This window comes from Microcebus murinus, chromosome 22, assembly GCF_040939455.1.
Source record: "Microcebus murinus isolate Inina chromosome 22, M.murinus_Inina_mat1.0, whole genome shotgun sequence".
Taxonomy (NCBI): domain Eukaryota; kingdom Metazoa; phylum Chordata; class Mammalia; order Primates; family Cheirogaleidae; genus Microcebus; species Microcebus murinus.
Genome location: NC_134125.1, coordinates 5,452,901 through 5,475,450, shown reverse-complemented (window position 1 = coordinate 5,475,450; position 22,550 = coordinate 5,452,901). Strand labels below are relative to the sequence as shown.

Sequence of the window (22,550 nt, the reverse complement as noted above, 5' to 3'; positions counted from 1 at the left end):
AGCCCCACGACGTGCCCACTCACCTGGCACTGCTGCTGCAGCTTCTTGGTGGGCCGGCCCACGATGTAGATCTGCATGGGGGATAGGCTGATGGCGCTGTAGACGGCCACGTCCTTGGTGGAGCCGTAGGCCGCGTGCACGCGCAGGTGCATCTGTGGGCGACAGCAGCGGGGTCACAGGCACGGCCCTTCGGCCCTAGCCCTCCCCCGCCTGTCTCCCCACCCCCGGGACCCACCTCGGAGATGAGCAGCTTCAGGAAGTTGGCCTTGTGCCGCAGTGGGTCGTGCACCAGGCCGTCACAGAAGGACACCACGCCGTGGGGGAAGTTGTGCTGGGCCAGCCACGCCACCACCCGCTGCTTCTGCATGTCGGGCCGGCCCGTCACGTAGATGATGAGGTAGCCCAGGTCCTGCCAGTGCCTGGGGACAGAGGGCAGGCCTGGTGTCCCACGGCCATCCCCTCCTCTGCCCAGGCCTCCCTGTCTCCTGCCCAGCCAGTGCCCACTGGGGCCGCTGGAAGGTGCATCTCTGAGTGGGCTCGGTGTCCCCACAATGACAGCAGTGACGGTGGCAGCAGCAAGCCCTCACGGGTGCCCATGGCAGCGGGCAGGTCCGGGAGCTGCTTTGCAGGCTGTGAGTCAGTCCCACCACCGCCACATATGCCTGCGCCAGGGGTGCGGCTGGTCCTGCCAGCCTCGCTTTCTGGGAGGTCAAATCGCTCGCCCGGGATGATACAGCCTATGATGGCGGTGCTGGGCTCCGAACGGAGGTCCCAAAGGCCCAGGGGCCAAGCCAGGGTCCCCCGCCCTGGCCTGCAGGTGCCCCTGGGCCCACCCACCCTGCTGCAGCCCCGCTGTGCCCCTCGGGGCCACTCACCGCACCACGTCCACGGCCCCGGCCCGCACCTTGGGGTCACTGCCCATGATGGACACGCTGGCGGCAAAGGAGCCGTCGATGCTGAAGACCACAAACTCCGTGCCCTTGGGCAGCACCGTGATGTAGCTGTCGGCAAACGTGTGGTCTCCCCTGGCGGGCAGGGCCGGGGGTGCTCATCAGAACCAGCCGGAGCCCCTTGCTCCCGCCCGCCCGCCGCCCGCGGGGGCGCCTACCTGACCACCATCTTGATGGGGTACACCCCCACGCCCAGGCGGTGTGTCTCAGGGATGGTGTAGGAGACGCGCCCGCTGCTGTTGGTCACCAGCGTGTCCAGGTAGAGCCACTCGCCCGAGGGCGGCTGCATCATGATGTGCACGTCCACCTGGAGCCCGGCAGGCCGGTCAGCAGCTGGCTGCACCCTGGCCTCCCACGCCCCACGCCCGGAGTCCCGTGTTCTGACCTTCTCCCCCGTCAGCGTGACCATGTCCAGGGGCCCGTACATGAACCGGCCCGTCAGAACCTGCGGGCCGTCCTCGTTGGCGACAGCGTCATTGATCCGGTGGTTGGCGGTGACGTTCTGGGGTGGGGAGGAGCGAGGCTGGGTCGGTGTGGGGCCTCCTGGGCGAGGGGTGCGCCTGGGCTCAGAGCCAGGTGGCCCACGTGCGAGTCCAGGTCAGCCCCTCAAACTACGTGGCCTGGGGGGACTCAGGAGGCCTCGATGTGAAACGGGCCACAGCTCCGACCTCGGGCTGCACAGACTGAGACAGCACGTCCCTGCAACTCAGCGTCCCCGTCCCTGACTCGGGGTTTCTCGTGAGGGCTGAATAGGGCGGCAGCCGTGGGGCGTGGGCACCAGGGGGACCCTCACCCGCAGCTTCACGTGGGTCCTCCTGCGCTGCCATTTCTCTCTTGGCTTTGAGGGGGTGAACACTGACACCTCCTTCCCGTCCAGCTCCAAGATGCTGGAGTTGTCGTGCCTCATGACCTGGGGGGACAGGGCAGGCCATGGGGCGGGTGCCAGCCTGGGACCCCCCGCTGGGGAGCCACCCTAGAAGCCAGCAAGAAGAACCCGTGAGGGTGCTGGGGGGATGCCACTCAACCCCTACAGTCTGTCTGACAGCCCCCAAACTCCTACATGCCCACGAATGTGCAGGCGTGTTCTCTCTGTCCCAGCGTCCCTAAAAGGCTACTCGTGCTCGAGCACAAAGGTGCCTCTGTCGGGCTTGCTCTGTGGTCTGATGGAGCAGGGGCAGGGGTCCTCACCTGCCCCTCATCTATGAAACGGGGCCGAGTCATGGGTGGTGTGACCCAGGCTCTCCCTGTGGGCCCAAGTACCTGTCTCAGCAGGAAGGAGACCACGTCCGTCGACTCCCAGTAGCTGGCGTGGAAGAGGTGGGGCAGGGCCACCGTTGGGAAGGCTGTGAGGGCGTCGGGGCAGTACAGGGCGTAGTCGATCCGCTTTTGGCCCCACCACTTTGCAGCAACTGCCAGGAGGGGGCCGTGACTGGGCTGGGGCCGCACAGCCCCAGGCAGGGTCCCCAGAAGGTCACCTGGCCCCTCTGGCCTGGCTCCGCCCAGCCTAGCCCCTCCCTCCTGCTGCAGCCACAGTGAGTCTCTTCTGCCTAGGCCAAGTGGGAACCCGGGGCGGGGGCAGCTGCCGGGACAGCCCCCCCACAGGCAACATTAGGCACTGCCGGGTGTGGTTGGTGGCTGGAACAGGACTAGCCCTCCCCATCCTGCCGCTAGCTCTGATGACCTCTGTCCTGGACCCTGGCATTGCCCTCTCTGGGTGCCCCCGTCCTACTGGTCTGCCGCCTGGGCCTCAGGGCTGTGAAAGGGGTCAGGGAGGTGGGGTTCAGTGCCTGAGCCCCCAGGCAAGGCCTGCTGCCCTCCTCCGCACCTGGGCCACCCACGCTCCCCGGGAAGTAGCAGGCGGGTGGGGATGCCCAGGCGCTGCAGGGGGACGGTCCCTGGTGTTGTCCAGGCTCAGGTTCCTCCCGGGCAGCTGCAAGCAGGAGGGGCCCGGCACACCATGCCTGTTTTATGGGTGCACCCTGCATGATGGGGACCCTGCAGAGCTGCCTTGGTTCTCATCTGGCCTCGTTCCAACTGCATGGGTCCCCTGGCCCCCCTGGCCCTCCAGCCAATGCCACCGGCTCCTGCCCCCTCCCTGCATGCCTGAGTCCTCCCGGCTCCCCGTTAGGTGTCAGTGGGGATCCTGGTGGCAGGGTGTGGTGGCAGGAGGGTGAGAGGTGTTCAGTAACAGTGAGCGACCCCGAGCGAGGGAGGTGGTGTGAGCAGCTCAGTGCTTTCTCCGACATCCAGGCCGGGGTACAGAGGCCCTCTCTGGGCCAGGGCTCACCTGCCTGGTAGGAGGGTGGGGACTAGGGGTGGCAGGGCAGGGCTGGGGCAGTGTGAGCAGGGATAGGCGCCTGATGTTGGGGATGTGGCTGAGTGACACAGGGGCCTGTGAGGAGCAAGAACAGGGACAGCTCAGCCACCCCAGGGGCCACTGTGCTGCCATGTCTAGTACGAGCTGGGAAGTCCACTGGGCAGAGAGCCAGGCCTGGGGCCACCAAGGGGAGCCACTCAGTGAAGATGTCCCCTCCAGAAGCACCTGCATAGCCTCGGCACCTGCACGGCCACACTGGGGCAGCACCCAGGGGACAGAGTGGTGGGCAGGAGCCAGGCGACAAGGGAGGCCAGGCCACGCCTCTCCACTGTGTGGACCAGAACATTCCCTGCTGCAGGGCTGGCCTAGGACTGCAGGGGGCCACCCATATCCCTGCGCTACCCGCCACATGCCAGTAGCACCTCCACCGGCAACTAAAGATGCCTCTAGACCTGCCACCTGTCCGGGACTGGGGGGCCTGATGGCCCCACCTGGCGAGGCGGCCGTGGGGCACCGGCACACTCACTCTGGGCAATGCTGGACGCCGTGTAGCTCTCGGCCACGCCCGACGCCTGGCTGGCGATGCTGATCTCGCTGGCTCGGCGGAAGCCGCGGCTGGTGGGGGCTGCTCCGGGTGAGGAGGGGGCTGCGTGCTCTTGGAAGACCGTGTTGTGGGTCTGGAGCGCGTCCGCTGCAGGTGGGTGGGGAGGGGAGACCCAGGTGAGCGAGGCCCGCAAGCAGCCCGGGAGCCAGCGTGCGCCTAGCCGGGCCGGGTGGGGGCCTTGCCGGGGCCTGCTGCTTGGGCCGAGAGAGGGCTGAGGCCCAGCGCTGAGGCAGGGAGGAGGAGGAAGGGCAAGGCTGGACAGACGGATGGACACAGACACAGGGCAGGGAGGCCAGGCAGCCGGGCTCCTCTCCCCACCCCAGGTACCCTCTCGCCCCGACACTCCGCAGCTAGTCCCTGGCAGCCCCACCAGCCCGGCCTGCCCCCACCCGCGGCAGCAGTGGCAGCTGAACCCTGGGCTTGAGAGGCGCTGGCAGCAGGGGGCTTGGGTGGCTTCCTGGGGATGCTCCACATGTGCAGAGGCTGAGGAGGAGGTGAGTCCCTGTGCGTCCCTCACACACAGGCCACAGCCAGCACGGTGGGCGTCTGGGGACAAGGGCAGGTGCCAAGGGCTCACGCCCAGCTCACCTGGGCCAGAGGAAGGACAGCAGGGAAGACTGGGCTCGGCCAGAGAAGCTGCATCTGGACTGGGGGGGAGGTGCCTGCACAACCTCAGGGTGGGGAGTGGGCCCCAGAGAATGCCACCCCTTGCTGGGACTGGAGGCTTCTCCTAGGCGAGGGCTCCTGCGGCTCGAGGCCTCACCCCGCCTCCTGTCTGCTCCCACCAGCCTCAGGGAGGAAGGACAGAGCCCTTGAACCGTCACTGACATGCTGTGTGGCCCTGGGACAGCCCCTGCCTTTCTCTGAGCAGCTGTGCCCACCTTTGCTCCGGTCCCTCTGCCTCTGACCCAGTGTGCAGGGAGAAGGCGCCAAGGCCACTCTCCGGGGCCTTCCTGCACCAAGGTCCCATGAACTCTGAGTAGCTGGGGGTGGGGCTGGGGGGCCCAAGGACCAGGGTGGGGTCAGGCAGCCAAGCGGACGTCACCACGAGCGGGGGGGTTACACACACTCAGCACAGCCCGGGCTCGGGCGGGGCCCGTCTTGCCAGGTGGGCGCGGGAACGGGGATACTGGTTTCCAGGAAGCCGTCCCCGTGGGGGAGAGGGCCAGGGGGGCCACCCTCCAGGACCAGCTCAGGGTTTCTCTGCACGGTCTCGACTGGAGGCAGACGGGGAGAGAACAGAGGACAAGAACAGACACTCGAGTGGGCCATCTAGACACGCTCGACACACTCGGGGCTCCTCGAGGACTAGGACAGACAAGATGCCGGGACACACGCTGGGGTGGGGGAGGGGCCGCCCCGCCCCATGTCTGCCCCCCCCCATCCCCTGCACCCCCATCTCTGAGCAGCTGCCTGCCAGCATGGGGCCCTGCCGATAGTGTCCCCGACTCAGCGAGGGCCCCTCCTGGGTCCTTAGCTCTGTCTCCGCTGGGATGGAGGCTCAGGCAGTGGGGAGGGGTGTCTGCTCCCCATCAGGCACCCCAGGCTGAGGCCCTGACCTGTGCCCTCTGAAATGCGGACACGGTCATCGGTGCCTCTCAGGCACCAGTGAGGACGGGCGCACCTGCACCTACGCCAGGTGTCCCCTGCTGAGAGGTGCTCAGTGCAGCTGGCCCCTGCCCCTCAGGAAGAGCCGCCCTGGAGGGCTCCCACCTCCCGCCACCCAGGGGAGCTCAGCCCTTACCCAGCAGCGTGGAGCAGCCGTCCCCCAGCGGGTAGCGCTGGTAGCGGGGGATGCTGAAGGGCGGCAGGGCGTGGAAGCGCCGCTCCAGCAGGGGCTCCAGGCGGGAGGCGGACGGGTCCGCGGGGTGGAAGAGGTTGTAGACCTGCTGGCAGGCTGGCCGAAGCTGGAAAACTGGGGTGGGGTGGGGTGGGGTGTCAGCTGCAGAGCCTGCGCTGGCTCTGCCCTGAGGAGTGGGGTGGGGAGCCTGGGGCCCGGGTTGCCTCACTATGAGTTAGGGAGAAGACAGAAAGTGTGTCTTTATCAATTTGGGACCTGTCTGGGTCACTGCCATTTTATTTATTTTCACTTTAAATTTTTTGTTTTTGAGGACACGGTCCCACTCTGTCATACACTGTCACCTGGGCTAGAGTGCAGTGGCATCATCATAGCTCACAACCACCTCAAACCCCTGGGTTCAAGCGATCCTCCTGCCTCAGCGTCCCGAGCAGCTGGGACTACAGGCACGTGTCACTTGTGGAGGGGAGGGAGTGTGGGGAGCTGCGTGCGGGGGTCTGTGTTTTCCACCTAGCACTTGGCAGTGTCTAAACGTCTCTCAGCCTCAGTTTCTCCCTCTGTCGTGGGAGGTGACATGGGTCCCGTGCGGCTACTGTGAGGGCTGCGTGGCTCCCTGGAGCTGCAGTGGCTGATGGGGGTTGAGGGCTGGGCAGGGGCTGCTGCTCTGATGGATCCTCAGCGTGGAGGGCCTCTGGGGCCGGGAGGCCGCTGCACCCAGGAGGCTTGGGGGTAGGTGCCTGGCGTCAACATCTCTCCCCTGTGGGAGGACCTTGGACCTGCAACACTGGGTTTGTCCCCCCCCCTGGGGTGGTGCCTTCCCTCCCTGGACCTCAGCATCCCTGTCTGTGGAATGGCCCTGGGCTCCTGCAGGCTTCCTGGAGGTGAAATGCAACAGCAGGTGTCAGGGATGGGACAGTGACTGAGCTGCTGGAGCGGGAGCAAAGGTCAGCAGCGGGTCCTTGGTGGGGGTGGCAGAAAGAAATGTGCCCAGGAAGTGGCCATGGGCTCATGACTGGGGTCCACTGGGACCTCCTGCCCAGCTCATGTACCCCCGTCCCGGCCCTGCAGGGCTCTCACCATCCAGGGCTGGGATGATGGTCTTCCTCAAGGCCAGGACCAGCCCCAGAGGGCACCCGAAGAGGAAGAGGTCGGTGATCTCGAAGTCAAACCTGCCCAGGGCCCCCGTGCCGTCCAGCATGGTGGAGCTGCTCGAGCGGTACGTGCTGGGCTCGGTCCTCAGCACGCTGGCGTGGAGGCTGAGGTGGGGGACGCGAAAGGTCATACCACAGCCCTTCTCAGGGCTGGCCTTCCTCAGCCTCATGGGGGATGGGCTGTGTCTTATGGCCCCTCTGGGGTCAAGAGCCCAAATGGGGCGTGACCCTGTGCTGGCCCGTGGGTGTAGCTGCCTGGTGCCTGCTGGTCCCAACTTCCCAGGGGCCCACTGCCTCCAGGACAGCCCTGACGGGGACCCTGCTGCCTGGTCGGTTCTGCTCTGACTCTGCCAGACCCCTCCCCACCTTCAGGACATGCTGTCACCGCTGGCTGAAGGCGGCCCCTGGTGTGCACAGGACAAGGGCACCCAATCAGCCTCCTTCCCCTGGGCCCAATCGGGGACCCCAGGACCCATACAGGGACACCTCCCAAGCAGGCCACAGGCACAGGTGCCGTCCCTCCCTCTTGGAGCCTCTTTCCTCACCCTGCACGGGCCTCCAGGCCGTCCCCGAGCCCGGTGGCCCCTCACCTGGACAGGAAGGCCTGGTGCTGCTGGATGGTGTCCAGCTCGTAGGTGGACGAGTCGCTCCTCTTGCGGGGCAGCTGCCTTTTGGGGTCCTCGGTGCCGTTGCCTCGGGGGATGTCGATGTTGCTGCGGCTCAGGTGCCGGCTGTTCTCCAGGTTGGAGCTGCCACCACTGCCACCACCACCGCCACCACCACCGCCACCGCTGCTGGAGCAGTGTGCCGCGTTCACCAGGATGCCCGGGGACAGCAGGTCAGCGTCCTGGAACGGCCCCGTGGAGGCTCACTGCCGGGTGGCTGCTGGCCTGGTCCCTTCTTAAGGGCTCGGGAAGCCCCCTCCTGCCTCCTGACCGGCCACTGCCCCGCCAGCCTCTTGCCCAAGCCAGAGGGGAGAGCCCCTGTCCCCTGACCCTGGATCGGGGCCATGCCCCACAGCCTTCTGCCACTCTGCGGCAGAGGGACCTGGGATTTTCCCTCCCTGCTGGGAAGCAGAGAGGGTCCACCTGTCCCCCCTCCTGGGACCAGACCTCACCACCCACGGGACAGACCCTGGTTTGTGGCTGGTGAAGCCACACATGCTTCTAGGCTTAGCCACGCTGGGACTGTTCACCTGCCCCATGCACCTGCCCTGCCACCTCTGGGCACCTGTGCTGGCAACCTCTGCCCTCCCATCTATTCTTGGGGGTGTGAGGAGAGCAGGATTCTGAGGAAAGCTCCTACACAGCTCCCTGACCCCTCGGCTCGGACTTCCTCAGCTCCCCCTCAGCCCTCCCTGCAGGGCAGGGGCTCGGGGGCTCGGAAAATGCTTGTTGAATGAATAAATGGAGCTCTGCTGGGTAGAGTCCGAGCCGGCTGGACTCAGGAGGCGTCTGCTGGCACTCTGCTCGCAGGCAGGGCAGCGACACTGTGGGACACGCAGGAGGCTGCAGGCCTCGATGCACGTTTGGGCCCCTGCTCAGTACCTGCACGCTGACCACGCTGCCGCGGCGGCTGCTGCTCTGACTCTCGGACACCGGCTGGTTGCTGTAGCACAAGGCATCAAACGCCAGGATGCCCCCGACACAGTCCCCGATCAGGCAGACCTGGGTGCAGGAGGGGCCCAGAGGCCTGAGTGGCTGCCCTGCTCCTGACTGCAGGCTGGGGAAGCTGCCACCCTCTGCCTTGGACCAGCTGCCCTGGGGGTCTTCCTTCTACCCCACCCCAGGACTCACCTGCCCGTTGAAGGTCACACCCTCTTGGGACTTGATGAAGTCCCCATAGGCGAGGTTGGCCCGCTGAATCACTGTGGCAATCGCCTCCTGGTACTGGGGCGAGGAGGTGGCCAGCAGGGGCAGGGCGGCCAGGGGGATGTGGTCCTGACTGCTGGACAGACAGCCTTCGTCGTGACTGTAGGGGCTGAGGCTAGAAGAACAGGGGGTCAGGAGAGGGCAGCGGCCTCAGCTCGGCCCACAGGGCACCTCTCCCCAACCCACGTCTCAGCCGCTGGCTCGGCGAACACCCGTGGGGACGCTGGCAGGCCAGGCCAGGCAGGCTTGGGGAACAGGGCAGGTGAGCAAGACCCTCTATCTCAGAGGCAGGTTAGTGTCCCCACGTTACAGGTTTGGAAACTGACTGTGCCCAGCGTCCCAGCCCTTCCCCGGCTCTAAGCCCAGCCTGTGTGCGTGTTTTGCTGCCTTCAGGCAGAAGGGCCTGCATGGCAGATCTGGCCCTCGGGGTGCATGGGGGTCCCGACACTGGGGGGGCCGCCTGAGGCTCAGGTGTGGGGCGGGGGCAGGGCTTTGCTGCCCTCCCCACCTGCCCCCAGGAGCGGCCGGGGGCGGTGGGCGAGTGCAGGCGCCAGCGTGCAGACGCCACTCACTTGGAGACCAGGGCGAAGGCATCTGAGCAGACGGGCGGGCAGGGCACCAGGCGGATGGCGAGGCGGCCCAGGGCGCTGGGGTAGTGCACGCGCATGACCGTGTCAAACACGCTGGCGATGGTGTTGGCGTCGCCCTGCTTGGAGCCGGCGTCCCCAGCGCCCGTGTCCAGGAGGGTGCCTCCGTGAAGCAGCAGCAGCAGCACGTGGGTCTTGCAGGGCGGCGCGGCCAGCGGCTGGCTGACCTCATCCTGCACGGGCGGGGGGCGGGCGTCAACTCCCCGGGACTCAGCTCCTGGATGGGGCCCCAGCACCCTGGCGGGAAGCTGGCCTCACCCAGTTCTCCCTCCAAGACCCCGACTGCCACCTGGCGACCTGGGACCTGGTGTTCGGCTGCCTCAAACCTTTCCCTCAGACCCCCTCAGGATGCACGGACCGGAGCCTGGGGAGGGGCCAGGGAGGTGGGGACCCCCTGCCCTCCACAGCTCTGACCGCCAGCATGCCCAGGGCATGTGGGAGGGAGCCCAGGCAGGGGCTTTTGGGGCTTCCGGCTTGAAGGGGAGGCGAAGAGGCTCAGCCGGTCTCGGCCTCGGGGCCTTCCTGCCCTCTGTGTGTCTGTCTTGGCCTGAGCAGAGGAAGCCACTACCGGCTCAAAGTCACAGCGGTCACTTAAGAATGGCTTGGGTCAGGGCCACAACCCTGGCCCCTCTGGGGCAGCTCTGAGCTCTCCCTCCCTCTACGTGGGGCCTCCCACTCTGGGCCTGGGCCCTGGCCCTGCCATTCCGTCCTCCTGGCCAGGGCTGCTTGTGAGGTCAAAGTGAGACCTTCGATCTGCACACCTGTGCATGGGGTGTGGAACTCTTCCTGGCTAAGGGACTAGACTAACGTCACACCGCGTGTCAGTGCCAATGGGATGGAAGCCTGAGCCCCTGCCACAGCTAGGTGCTCTCCTGCCAACCCAGGCTGTGGCCGTCCCCAGGGGCTTCCCTCACCCTGAGTTTCTGGTGTGTGACTGGTGGGTACCAGGGCCCAAGAGAGGCCACCAGCATGTACTTCCTACGCTGTTACGTCTCGTGGGGGGGTGGGCAGTGGGGAAGGAGCTGAGGGGAGAGTCCTGTCCCCAAGGACCTGGGGAGACAGACCAAGTGGCCAAAGCCATCAAGGGCCAGTGGTGGAGACAGCTGGCCCTGATGGCAGCGGCCACCAGATGGCAGGAAGTGGGACCAGCTACAGGACCTAGGTGCTGACACAGAGGATGGGGGGTGGGCATCTCGGGGGCTGGACCAGGAAGTTCAAAGGGCCAGGCCAGGCCTGGCTGGCTGGGAGCCACTGGGCAGGGTGGGCTCCAGGTGAGTGAGGGGGAATGGCTGCTGGGTGGTGCTGGGCCTGCAGGAGGAAGGGTGGGCTGCCCTTACCCTGGGAAGGGCCACCTTCTTTCTCCCTCACTGGGGCTGGGGCAGGACTGACACCTGTCCCCATGCAGGGACTGCCCGCTGCAGGCCAGCCTGGGTGGGAACCAGCTCACAGCCTAGGGCAGGGTGGGGCCACCAGCTGCCACAGGCCAGGAAGGAACAGCCAGTAGCCCACCAGGCTCGTCTGACAAAGGCTCTTGCAGCCCAGCAAGGCAAAGGGGGGTGGAAGAACCGTCTGGAGGCAGGACTTAGTCCCCGGAGGACGAGCAGGGCTGGGCATTGGGGGCTGAGCTCAGAGAGTCGTGTGTGTGCCTGTGTGGCTGTCCCCGCCACTGGAGACTGTTCGGGGACTGCCGCAGGGCCCCTCACATTTGGTCTGCAACACAAACTCACTCTGCCCGGGACCCTGGTGGGAGCTGGGGCGTCCCCTGGTCAGTGTCTACACAAGGCCAGGAGAGGGGGCTCCGGTTTGGGGGCTGTTGCAGCAAAAGGATCTGGCTTTGGATGGTGGTGCCCCAGAACGCACTGGGGTCCAAACACACATCCGGAGGCAGATCTAGAGCCCCAGCCCCTGCCCCTCCCCTGGGGGGCCGTCAGAGCTGTGTGCGCTGTAGGAGGGGAGGGGGCTCCGTTTGCTTTATCTCGCCATTAAGCAGCAATTGGATATCAACTCCCCTCCAGCCATTGCCCTTCTAGAAAACCCCACTTTGACCTCACACCTCAGAGCAGAAGCCCCCAGGAGGGGGCAGGGGTGTGGATTCACCTCCCCCAGCCCCCAGACTCCCCAGGGGCCCCAGTTCCCCAGAAAGGAGGTGCTGCCTCCACCTTGGTCAGCCTGAGGCCAGAGCAGCGGGGTGACCCGGGGGACAGCGTGGCTTGGCCAGGCTCCCGCTCGTGCAAACAGCTCTGACCGCCCGCCGGTAGAGGAGGAGGGGGCGCGAGCTCCGGCAAAGAACCCCCGAAGCGGACACAGGCGCTCTACCAAGGCAGCTTTATTGGGACACTGAGCTCCGCCTGCCCCCCACGAGGCCACTGCGCTGGCCACGCCACATCACTTCTGCCTAGTCGGCTTTCGCTTCCTCCCCTTCTTTCTTTTTTTCTTCAGGGACAGCAGACAGGCTGGGCACAAGGTGAAGATCTTATTTTTGATCTGGAATTTACAAGTTTCTCATTTTACTTTCCCACAGGTGGAGCCTGGTCAAGGTCTTCCTCGGGGGCTGTCTGCAGTCCCTGGTTCTCAGGGACATCGTAGGGAGAGAGAGAGGGTGGTGGGCGCCCTCCCGGCAGGGCAAAAAGTAAAGGAGGCCCAGGCCTTTCCCTGCCAACGACCAGGCCAGGTGTGGAGGCGGGTGCAGAGCGCCACCTCCGCAGCCCCAGGCCTGCTCCTCTGTGCCCTGTCCCTGTCCCTGTTCCTGTTCCCCAGGCACCCGAGCACCCACCTCGATGATGTTCAGCTGCTCCACGCTGGAGGCCACCGTGAACTCAGGGGTGCTCTGGCGGTACAGGCCGTCTGCAACACACAAGCCGTGCGTGAGCCCAGGGCCACTGGGCAGCCCAGCGGGGCCAGCAGACGGAGCTTGTAACCGTCACCGTGACCCCTGGACGCCCAGCACTGCGCAGGGGCTGGGTCAGAAAGCAGGGGCTCAGCCCCCCGCAGCCCCCCAGAGCCGGTACCCTGTGAGTCCTCTGGCTCTGGGCTCTCGATTTTGTCCATGAGGTCATTGGAGCTCCACTTGCTGATGTCTTTGGGGAACATTTCCTCCTGGTCGGACAGGTCCTCTGGAGGTGAGAGAGGGGACTTCGGTAGCACTGGGGCCTGGGGAGGCTGGGGACCCAGGTGCCCTCCACACACACTCCCTCCACTCCCGCCCTTCCTCAACGGGAGGCAGCATGGCCACAACCCCCTGGGCTGCTTCCTCATCATTTAAAAAAAAATTATGCTCACATCCATGTAACAAAATTCACCATTTAAACCATCATAAAACCGACATTTAGTATATTCACAATTCACAAAGCTGAGCAAGCGTCGCCACCATCTAATTCCAGAACATGGTCACCACCCCAAATGGAAACCCCGAGCCCACAGGCAGTCAGTCCTCCTTCCCGCCTTGGCCACCCTCGTCAGTCCATGCTCCATGTCTGGATTTGCCTATTCTGGACGTCTCCTACAAGTGAAACCGTGCGCTGTGTGGCCTCTGTGGCTGGCTCCGCCGGCTCAGCGGCGTCTCGACGTCTGTCCCTGCTGTGGCGCCTCAGGGCTCTGGCCCTTCCCACGGCCGGGTCACAGGCCACGGCACGGGTCCCACGGCCGGGTCACAGGCCACGGCACGGACAGACCACGTTTGTTTGGCCCCTCGTCAGCCGATGTTCCTGATCGCTAACCCTTGCAAAGCACAGCTGGGTGAGGAGCTGCAGTGGACACCACACCCGTGATCTCGCTTCTGCTTTTCTAGAACTTCTGCCTGGGACCACTGGGTCCGGGGCCGCTGTCTGGGCTCCAGCTCACTTGGACCCTCCTCCGTCTCGGGATGGGTCCCGGGCGCTGCTGCCCTGGCATCTGCTTCGCTGTCCCTCTCCTGTGCAGCCTCGTCTACATTCCACGTGTGCTTTCCTCTTGTCAGGGACAAAGAGCCAGCTGGGAGGGGTGAGATGCCAAGATGCCCCTTCCCCACCGTCGGTGAGACCCCCGGTGCAGAGTCTGACTCAAGAACCACCGGCCCCTGTTCTGGCCCCCAGCCCAGGGCCAGGAACCCAGGCACCTCCCTTTGCCTGGACCCCGTCTGTCTCCCCGAGTTCTCTCCTGTTAGGGCCCGTTGATGGAGACTGCGTCCCGGCGTGGCTCGAGATCTGACCTGCCTGTGCCCTGCCGGGTACCTGTGGGCAAGTCCCCGTCCCGTTCTGAGCCTCTGCCCTGCCGCTTGAGCTCTGGGGCCAGCTCAGCCACCAGCCTGCGGAGGGACCTGTCCCTGCCGCCTGCCTGCGGCCCCCCGACTTGCTCTGGAGGAACAGCCAGGGTGCCATGCGAGCGAGTGCCTTGTGCCCGCGTCTCCCCAGCATAGGAGCGGCGTCGTGCTGTGTGTTTGCCGTGTTTATTTGGGGACTAGTGGGGGAAAGGGCACTTCAAATATTTCCTGCTTATTGTACTTTCTAAAGTGCATACCTTAGATATGGTATTAATTTAATCAAGAAAAAAAATAAGGAATATACAGAAAGATAGAAAATTATAGTAAGTTATAGTTTTTGTGGAAATACATTCACATATGGAACAGAGCCCTAGTCTGGTGACATGTCCTTTTGGGGGGAGTTTCCAGAGAGCAGTGTCCCCCTGCCAGGACCACAGCACATCCTGGTATCAGGTTGGGGGAGCCAGAGACCCCAGGCTCAAGGGAGCCAGCTTGACATCCTCTCATTGTCTGTGCCCCCTACACACCATGCCGTCACCGGGCACGGTGTGGGTGCAGGGAAGGGGCACGAGACAGTAACAGGCAGTTCCCACGTCGGTCCACCCCCCGCCCCACTTCACTGCAGGGTGCGGCCTGCCTACCGTGGGCATCGAAGAACTCGTCGTCCGAGCTCTCGTCCGAGTCCCTGGCGATGCTCTGCATCCTCCACTCTGAGATGCTGTGGCGGGAAGGGCTGGCTGGAAGGCAAAACTCCAGGCTGAGCGCCCAGCCTGCAGGGGAGGGGCCCACAGGCTGTGCCGAGCCGGCAGAGGGCATGGTCAGAAGCTACAACGGAGCCGGGAGGGTTTGGAAGGGAACAAGGAGAGAAATAAGGGGTGGAGGGGCCTGGGTGCATCTCAGTGGCAGCTCCTGGACCATTCAAAACTATTCTCCTCCCTTCAGCCTGGCACCAGGCAGGCGTGTCCCAGGGGCACATAGAGGTAGGAGTGTACAGGGCATGAGCCCAGGATGTGCGATCAGATGGGCCTAGGGGCACACCCGGCTCCACCGGACACCCTGCTCGGTTCTTCTTCTCAGGACCTGAGGCCTTGCAGGCTCCCCCTCGGGGCTGGAGGCCCCTCTGCGGTGCTGGGGAAGCCCACCCGGACCTGCATCCCCTGGCTCCTCGGGTGGCGCCTGTCTTCCCTTGGGAGCCTGCTGGGGGGCCCGGGTGGTGCTGGAGCTCACCTCCCCGCTTGGATGAGCGGGACGACTTGGAGGACGTAGACCACTGCTTCTTCAGGCCCCGCCCCACCAGGGGCTCCCCGTTGCTGCTGCTGGGCTCGGGGGGCTCCCTGGAGGCCTGGTCCTGGGTGGCCTTGTCCTTGGCAAGCTCAGCGGCCCCCTCGTCCTCCTCGTTGAACTGGGCCATCTTGCGGGACAGCATGAGCTGCGCCTCCTTCTCCAGCTCGCGGATGTGCTCCATGCTCAGCCCGTACCACTCGTCCTGCCAGCACCAGGCCTGCCGGTGGGCCCGCACCATCACCCTCCGCAGGCCTGCACCCCGGGGGGAGACGGAGGAGGGGTCAGGCCAGGTGCAAACCACCGCCTGCCTGTGCCTCAGTTTCCCCATCTGTAAGACGAGGGGACAGGTTCACAGATGGCCTCGCAAGCTCACAGTGGCTCTACAATTAGGGTGGGGAGCCTCCCAAAGCAATGTGTCCCGTCAGAAGCCACAGTTACCTTGGTGGGGATTGCTGCCCACCAAGGAAGACATCTGAGAGCCTCCTGTCTCGGTGTCTGGTATAGTTTTCCTGTTGAATTTCCCATGGAAAAAGCAAGTTCAAGTTCAAACTAGATTGGGTCTTTTTTTTTAAAATTGCTTTTAGTATTAGTAGAATATCTGTTACATGAGATACATAAGAATATATATAAATATGTATTTATATGTATTTATGTGTATATGTATATTCACACATATAAATTAAGATGTAAAATAAGGTAAAATAATATACCTTTTAAGGTATAAAGAATAATAAAAGAAATACAGACGCAGAAAGCAGACTGGGGTTGCCTTGGGCTGGAGTGGGAGTGGTGTTGGCCTTGAATGGGAACAGGGGACCCACCGGGGTGACAAAATGCTCTGGAGCCTGAAGCATGGCTGTGGGTACTATGGGATCTAACCAAACTGCTCTCACAAGAACCTGTGTGGTATGTAAAACTACGCCTTGATAAAGCTGTTCAAAAAGTCATTAAAAATAAATAAAACATCCATGTCCACACCACCCCGAGAAGGGACAGGCACTCCCAGCGACAGAGAGCTCTCCACACACCCGTCCTCATGCCAGTCTGTCCTGAATTTTGTATCACTGGCTTTGCTTTCTGGCTTTAGCACACAGATGGGTTTTTGGTTCTGTGCTACACGATCTCATCCCAGCACACCCTACAAGACAGGGCTATCACACCCATTCTACAGATGAGGCTGAGGCACGATGGAGCCACTACATGGCAGGCAGGACTGGACGCAACTGAAGGCTCCAGGTGACGGGGGAGGCTGGGCCACCATTCACTGGGCCCTAAGCCATCTGTTGTCCACCTGCTGCCTGGACACCTGCTCTGGGCCAGGCCCACATGGGTGTGAAGGACACTGCAATGTCTGAGACATCCTGGCCTCCGAGCTGCCAGCCCAAAGGCGGAGACAGAGCTGTGGCCACAGGCCTGGGGGCTGGGTGTCCTCAGGCAGGGGAAACGGGCCAGGCAGCCAGCAGGCAAACTGTCCCTAGGAGCCACTGGCTCGAGTGGGGTGCGGCCTACACCTCATCAAACACGAACCAGGTCAGGGCTGTCTGGGGGCAGACAGCACACTGCTGGTGCTCAGCGAGCATTCGTGGTGGGCAAGATCAACCAGGGGAAGCTGACGTGGGCTTTGGTGTCACCTTTCCGGAACAAAGTGGAAACACAGACTCCCAGGCAGACATGCAGGGAGAGGAGGAAACAGACAGGAGGCCCAGGCGGCCCGGGCCCCCACCCGCTGGGCGAGGTGCGCGCTCACCGGTGTCGTGGATGAACCTCTCGATCTTGGACTGCATGCCCCAGTAGCGGAACTCCACCTTGCACAGCTTGTAGGCGCACATGATGGGGAAGACCTGCTTCTTGTACTCCTCGATCCAGTTGTCAGACAGCGGCCCCCGCTGGGTCTTGACCGACTGGAACAGCTTGGGGTCCTCTTCTATCTTATACTCGTTGGGGGGCACAGGGTCTTTGACAATGTCGATGAAGTCTGCGGGGAGACCCTGGGAGTGGCCACTTCTGCCCTGACCACACGCCCCACCCAGCTCCTCCCCGTGTCCCCCCCACCCCCATATCATCACGGGCCTCACTGGCTGGGGAGCCCTGTGGGGGGTGAGGACGGTGCCCTGGCAGCTCCGACCCTGTGCTCCCCGACAGCAGGGCCTGCACCTGTCCTTGCTGCCTTTTCAAGTCATTTCAGCAACATCCACATTCCGAGTGCGCCCTACGCCATGGCACACAGCAGGTAGATGGGGATGGGGGGGAAGGACATACCGGGGAGATGCGTCTCCATGGAGACCATGGGAGGAGGGGATAGAGAGAACGCCGGGAAGAGCTTCCCGGAGGAGTGGAACTGAGAGGCTGAGGGTGTCCCTGCAGCTCTGGCACTTGACCGAGAGGTGGGGGGTCTTAGGGGACCACTGAGGGAGTCTGTATGGGGGGAAGGGCGGCAACAGGGCTGCACTGCACCCGCCAGCCATTTCTCTCCGAGCCAGCTGTGCGTACAGTGTCCCAAGGGCCAAGTAGACCTCCACACAGGTCTTAAGCTGGGAGGGACATGTGCAGGCTGTTAGGAAACCCTCCTGGACAGAGAAGACCCGGGTGAGACGTCTGAAGGGGCCAGGCAGGGGCGTGGAGCCTGAGTGCAGGAGCGGATGCTGCAGAGCTGGGGTTCGAGAAAACAGGGTTGGGGGCTGGTGGGACCTGGTGGGGGTGACGAGGGGAGGGGTGGTGACTCTGGGCAGGACGTATGCTGTGCCACCTCCTGTCACAGCCTTCCTTCTACAGGGGCATCTCCTACCCAAAGGCAAGGCTGTCACGCTGTGCTCACTCCCAAGGCACGCGTGTGCGGGGCGGGGGCTGGGCGCACGCCCAGTGGGAAAAACCCAGGAGAGGGTCTGCGGCTCACAGCGCCCTTCTGGGTGGCTCTGCCCCGACCAGGCGCTGGCCACCTCTGCTTCCCAACGCACCGGCCCCACCGTATCTGGGCTGCACACACAGACATCAGCGTGAGACCAGCGAGGACAGGAGCGAGTCCGAGGGCATCAGCACGTGGGGAATGACGACTGTCCTCCCTGGAGCAGCCCCCACGGGCAGGCAAAGGCTGCCAAGGGCAGGGCTGGGCCGCAAGTGGGTAACGCCCTGGGGACTTAGGACCCACGGCAGCTGGCCACCGGGGGAGCCCTTGTCCAGGCTGGATGGACAGAGCTGCCAGACGGCCCAGCTCACGCTTGGTCCTTTCCTCCTATTATGGGCAAAATTTGGCCCCCCCACCCCCAAATCCCTGCGAATAAATTCCTGTGCTGAAGTCCTAAACTCAGCACCTCCAAATGTGACCTTATTTGGAAATAGGGTCTTTAAAGAGGTAATCAAGTTAAAAAGGAGGCCGTGAAGGTGGCCCTGATCCATAGGACAGGTGCCCTTAGAGGAAGAGGAGCCCCAGGGGCAGACAGATACAGAGGGAGATGACTGTGCGGTCACCATGCATTGGAATCTGCAAGTTAAGGGACACGGAGGACGGCCAGGACCCCCCAGGCAGCAGAAGAAAGACCTGGAGCAGATTCTCCCTCGTGGCCCTCGGAGGAACCACCCCCCAACACCTTAACGCAGACTTCTGGCTTCCACAGCTGTGACAGGCAACTTCCTGTTGCTCAAGCTGCCTGCGTTATGGCGCTTTGTCACATGGCAGCCTTAGGCCACTGATAAGGCTACCATACCCCAGAGGGGCCAGAAAACGCTGGTGAAGGTGGAGTGCGGGCACACGCCCCCCAACCCAGCCAAGCCCCCCGAGACGCCTCCTCGGAGACCTGGGCCTGGCACCTGGAGGCGCAGGCTGCTCCTGCCAAGCAGGGTCTGCCCACAGCTGCGTTTCGTTTGACCAGCATACGTTTATTTACAAAGCTTTTTAAATTGGCTGCCAACATGTAGGAATTGGGAGATTTCACGTGGAAATCCTCATCTCTGGCCTTCCTTGAAAAAAATGAAGGTTTTTACAACGGGGCCCATTTCCTGCGTGGCACCGTCACCCGCAGGGGTGGGGTGGAGGCAGCCACCGTCAAGAAGACACAGGCCCCGTCCTGGGCCGTGGCCCCCACTGGCCATGAGCACTTACTCTCGGCTGCTGGTCTGAGATGGCCCCCGCCCCAGCACACATGTGCACTTCTCGGGATTGGGGACACCCCAAAAAGATAGAGGGCAGGGCTCCAGGTGGCAAAGGCACTTGGACTTGGTGTGCGCATCAGAACAGGCTGAGTTGCCTGCTCTGCCTCCCTGTGCACGCCTGGACCCGCCCAGGTCCACCCCGGGGCCAGGTCTGGAGTCCGCCAGGCTGGGGACCAGGGACAGGACCGAGAGGGCCTACAGGTGGGAAGCCCAGGAGAGAGCCCCGTGGGGCGCCTGCCCTTCCTGGTTACCGATCGTCAGCTGGTTCTTTTCCACAGGCGAGAGGCTGAACACATTGGAGTTTTCTCCAGCATCGGTTTTATAAAAGGTTTCAATGTCGATGGAGAATTTCTCCACAAAAGGGCAGGTGAACCTGTGAGGGAAGGAAAGCAACCATCAGGACCGCGCTTGGACGGGCTATGGCCAGGGCCCACCGAGCCCACCGGGGAGGAGTGAAGCTGGGAGAGTGGGAAGAGGAGGGGTGGAGGGTAGCCGGGACTCACCACCTTCTGGGCCACTGCTTTGTCCCAAGAACAGCCCAGGGCAGGATGGGGAGAGGGAAGGCTTTAGGGGGAGAGGGACGCAGTGTGCGGGAAGCCACAGAGCTTCCTGGGAGGCGTCCATGGCGTGGTGGGGAAGGAGGCACCGCCATGGCGGTGTATTGTCAAGCAGGCGGAATTTGGAGCCAGTGCTCTGCGGGTCAGGCCACCCCTGCTCCCCAGGGAACCAGCGGTGGCACCAGGGAACAGCCCCCCGCCCCAGGGCTGGAGATGAGCTTATGGGAAAAAGAGCCGCTGGGAGGAGGAACCTCTGTGGACCCTCCAGCCAGCGCCAGGCAGATGGCTCACTGGCGTTGGGAAGGAAGGGAACCCTGGCAGACTTGTGGGGATGACATCTGCTCAGCCCATCTATCCAACCCAGCAGTGCTGAGCTGCACCCTGGGGGGCACAGAGGGAAGAACCCCCTACCAGGTGACCCGAAGGAAAGCCCTGCTTAGCATGGGATGTAACACATGCTGTCACAGCAGCTGAGGGTCTCAGAGTTGCAGGGATCCTGTGGGCCATCTGGTCTACTCTCAGCTTCCTCCCAGCAGGGTGAACGTCATGATCCTTCTCAGGGGAAACCTAAAGTGAGTTTGTATTCCCTGCACCTTCCCAGACAGCAAAGGGTCTCCAATGGCCCCTCGTCTGACCCATGCCTTCACGGCCTCCACCCCTGGGTAGTCTAGAGGCATCCTGGGGTGTACTCTTCCCTGTCCTGCCTATGCCTGCCCTGGGTGAGCTTCAGAGCACCTGTCTGGGACAGAGCCTGGGCTCCTTGGGCATGTGGGGTGTTGAGCCTGTTGGGGGTCCCAGCCCCTGGATCCATGCTCTGAGGTTGCTTCCCGCCAGATAGCACGGGGTGGCGGGAGGCTCCCAGAGGCAGAGAGGGGGGCGCACCTGGTTCGGGTGTAGGGGTAGGCGTTCCAGGACTCCTCCACCACCCGCAGGGCCGCCTTGGGCAGGATGGAGCGGAACCAGCCTGGGATGTGCATGCCCACGTGGTACACCTTGTGCGTGTACTGCCCGGAGCCGCCAGGGCCGTCTGTGTATGGCCGGTTCTCCAGGATCTCCACGCCGCTTCCTTCGCCATACGTCTCGTTGCGGCTCTTCTTCTGTGGGGACAAAGGCACCATGATGGGTGTGGGACCGGAGCACTCTGCAGAAGGGAAGGGGCTCAGGAAACTGAGCCAAGGGGCGTGGACCAATGGGAGGGGCTTTGGCCAACAAGGCTGGCTTCCTGTGTCATTTCAGGACCCCACATCTGGATCCAGGCTCTATGTGCCCCGGGCCTCATGCAGGAGGCTGAGAGGGCCACGGAGTCCCTCTCTTGTCCCTAGCCCTGCACGTGCAAGTCCTCCATTCTGACTCCCATCTGCCCCAGGACGGAAAGCGTTCCCAAGATCAGGAACAAGACAAGGATGCCAACTTTCTATTCAGCAATGTACTGGAAGTTGTAGCCAGAGCAATCAGGTGGGAAAAAGAAATAGTAAGAGGCAACCAAACTAGAAAGGAAGAAGTAAAACAATTTCATGATGGCATAATCTTAGACACAAAAACCCTGAAGAATCTCGCCTAAATCTGTTAGACCTGATGAATGAATTCAGCAAAGTTGCAGGATACAAAACAACACGTGAAAACGAACAATGCAAAAAGGAAATTAAGTCAATTTCATTTACAATAGCATCTGAAACAATAAAATACGTAGGAATAAATTTAACCAAGGAGGTGAAAAACTTGTGCACCAAAAACTTAACACATTGCGGAAGTTAAAGACCTAAATAAACGGAAAGCTATCCCATGTTCATGGACTGGAAGACGTAATATTGTTAACACGGCAATACTGCCCAAAGCAACCTACAGACCCAATGCAATCTCTATCAAAATGCCAGAAGTCCTTTTTATGCTTTTTATGGAAATGGAAAGGCTGATCCTAAAATTCACATGGAATTGCAAGGGACCCCTGGATAGCCAAAACAATTTTAAAAACAAAACAAAACTAAGCTGGAAGACTCACACTTCCCTATACCAAAACTTACTACAAAGCTCCAGTAACCAAAACAGTGTAGCACTGGCATAGGACAGACAGATGGATGAATGAAATATAACGGAGAGTCTAAAAATAAACCATATATTTATAGTAAATTTTTTTTTTGAGACAGGATCTTGCTCTGTTGCCTAGGCTGGAGTACAATGGTGTCACATCGTAGCTTACTGCAGCTTCAAACTCCTGGGCTGAAGTGATCCTCCTGCCTCAGCCTTCTGAATAGTTGGAACTACAGGTGTGCATCACCACCCCCCTCCCCCAGCTAATTTATCTGTTTTTAGTAGAGGCGGGGTCTCACCCTTACTCAGGCTAGTCTTGAACTCCTGAACTCAAGTGATACTCCCACCTTGGCCTCCCAGAGTGCTAGGATTATAGGTGTGAGCCATCATGTCTGGCCTCGAGGAATTTTGGTGTGCTAAAACCATCCAATGGGGAAAGAATAGTCTTTAACAAATGGTATTAGGACAATGGGATAGCCACATGCAAAAGAATAAATTTGGACCCTGCTTCACACCATATACAAAAAAAAAAAAACTCAAAATGAATCAAAGACCTAAATGTAAGAACTAAAACTATAAAAACTACAAGAACTAAAACTATAAAACCATAAAACTTAGAAGAAAACAGGGGCAAACAGGGTCATCTTCATGGCCTTGGATTTTGGCAATGGTTTCTTAAATATAACACCAAGAGCACAAGCAACAAAAGAAAAAAATAGATAAACTAGACTACATCAAAGTTAAAAACTTTAGTGTATCAAAGGACATTGTCGAGAGAGTGAAAAGACAGCCTACTCACTAGCAAAAAATATTTGCAGATCATAAATCTGATAAGGGGACTTGTATCCAGAATATAAAAAGAACTCCTACAACAGCCATTTCTCCAAAGGAGATATACAAATCGCAATAAACACCTGAAGAGGTTCCGCATCACTAGTCACAAGCAAAATGCCTCACACC

The 22,550-nt window shown here is 61.8% G+C and overlaps 1 protein-coding gene across 5 annotated transcripts in view; it reads right to left on the bottom strand.

Annotated features, from left to right (window-relative positions):
• The window catches only part of PITPNM2 (phosphatidylinositol transfer protein membrane associated 2), a 128,277-nt gene that overhangs the window by 2,924 nt on the left and 102,803 nt on the right, over nt 1-22,550 (bottom strand). For 3 of the 5 annotated variants that reach the window (XM_075996495.1, XM_012782199.3, XM_012782202.3), the window contains 22 exons: nt 20,445-20,659; nt 19,257-19,378; nt 16,607-16,834; nt 14,803-15,111; nt 14,217-14,312; nt 12,347-12,451; nt 12,112-12,182; nt 9,264-9,511; nt 8,617-8,806; nt 8,368-8,487; nt 7,411-7,667; nt 6,747-6,925; nt 5,616-5,786; nt 4,939-5,088; nt 3,794-3,958; nt 2,211-2,359; nt 1,744-1,860; nt 1,336-1,452; nt 1,109-1,257; nt 876-1,025; nt 236-419; nt 24-152 (listed from right to left, as the gene is read on the bottom strand). In XM_075996495.1, the coding sequence (XP_075852610.1) occupies nt 24-152; nt 236-419; nt 876-1,025; nt 1,109-1,257; nt 1,336-1,452; nt 1,744-1,860; nt 2,211-2,359; nt 3,794-3,958; nt 4,939-5,088; nt 5,616-5,786; nt 6,747-6,925; nt 7,411-7,667; nt 8,368-8,487; nt 8,617-8,806; nt 9,264-9,511; nt 12,112-12,182; nt 12,347-12,451; nt 14,217-14,312; nt 14,803-15,111; nt 16,607-16,834; nt 19,257-19,378; nt 20,445-20,659 (3,621 nt within the window). Of the gene's footprint in view, nt 1-23; nt 153-235; nt 420-875; nt 1,026-1,108; nt 1,258-1,335; nt 1,453-1,743; nt 1,861-2,210; nt 2,360-3,793; nt 3,959-4,938; nt 5,089-5,615; nt 5,787-6,746; nt 6,926-7,410; nt 7,668-8,367; nt 8,488-8,616; nt 8,807-9,263; nt 9,512-11,648; nt 11,823-12,111; nt 12,183-12,346; nt 12,452-14,216; nt 14,313-14,802; nt 15,112-16,606; nt 16,835-19,256; nt 19,379-20,444; nt 20,660-22,550 lie in introns of those variants that run through there. The other 2 variants (XM_075996496.1, XM_075996497.1) reach the window with 2 other exon arrangements.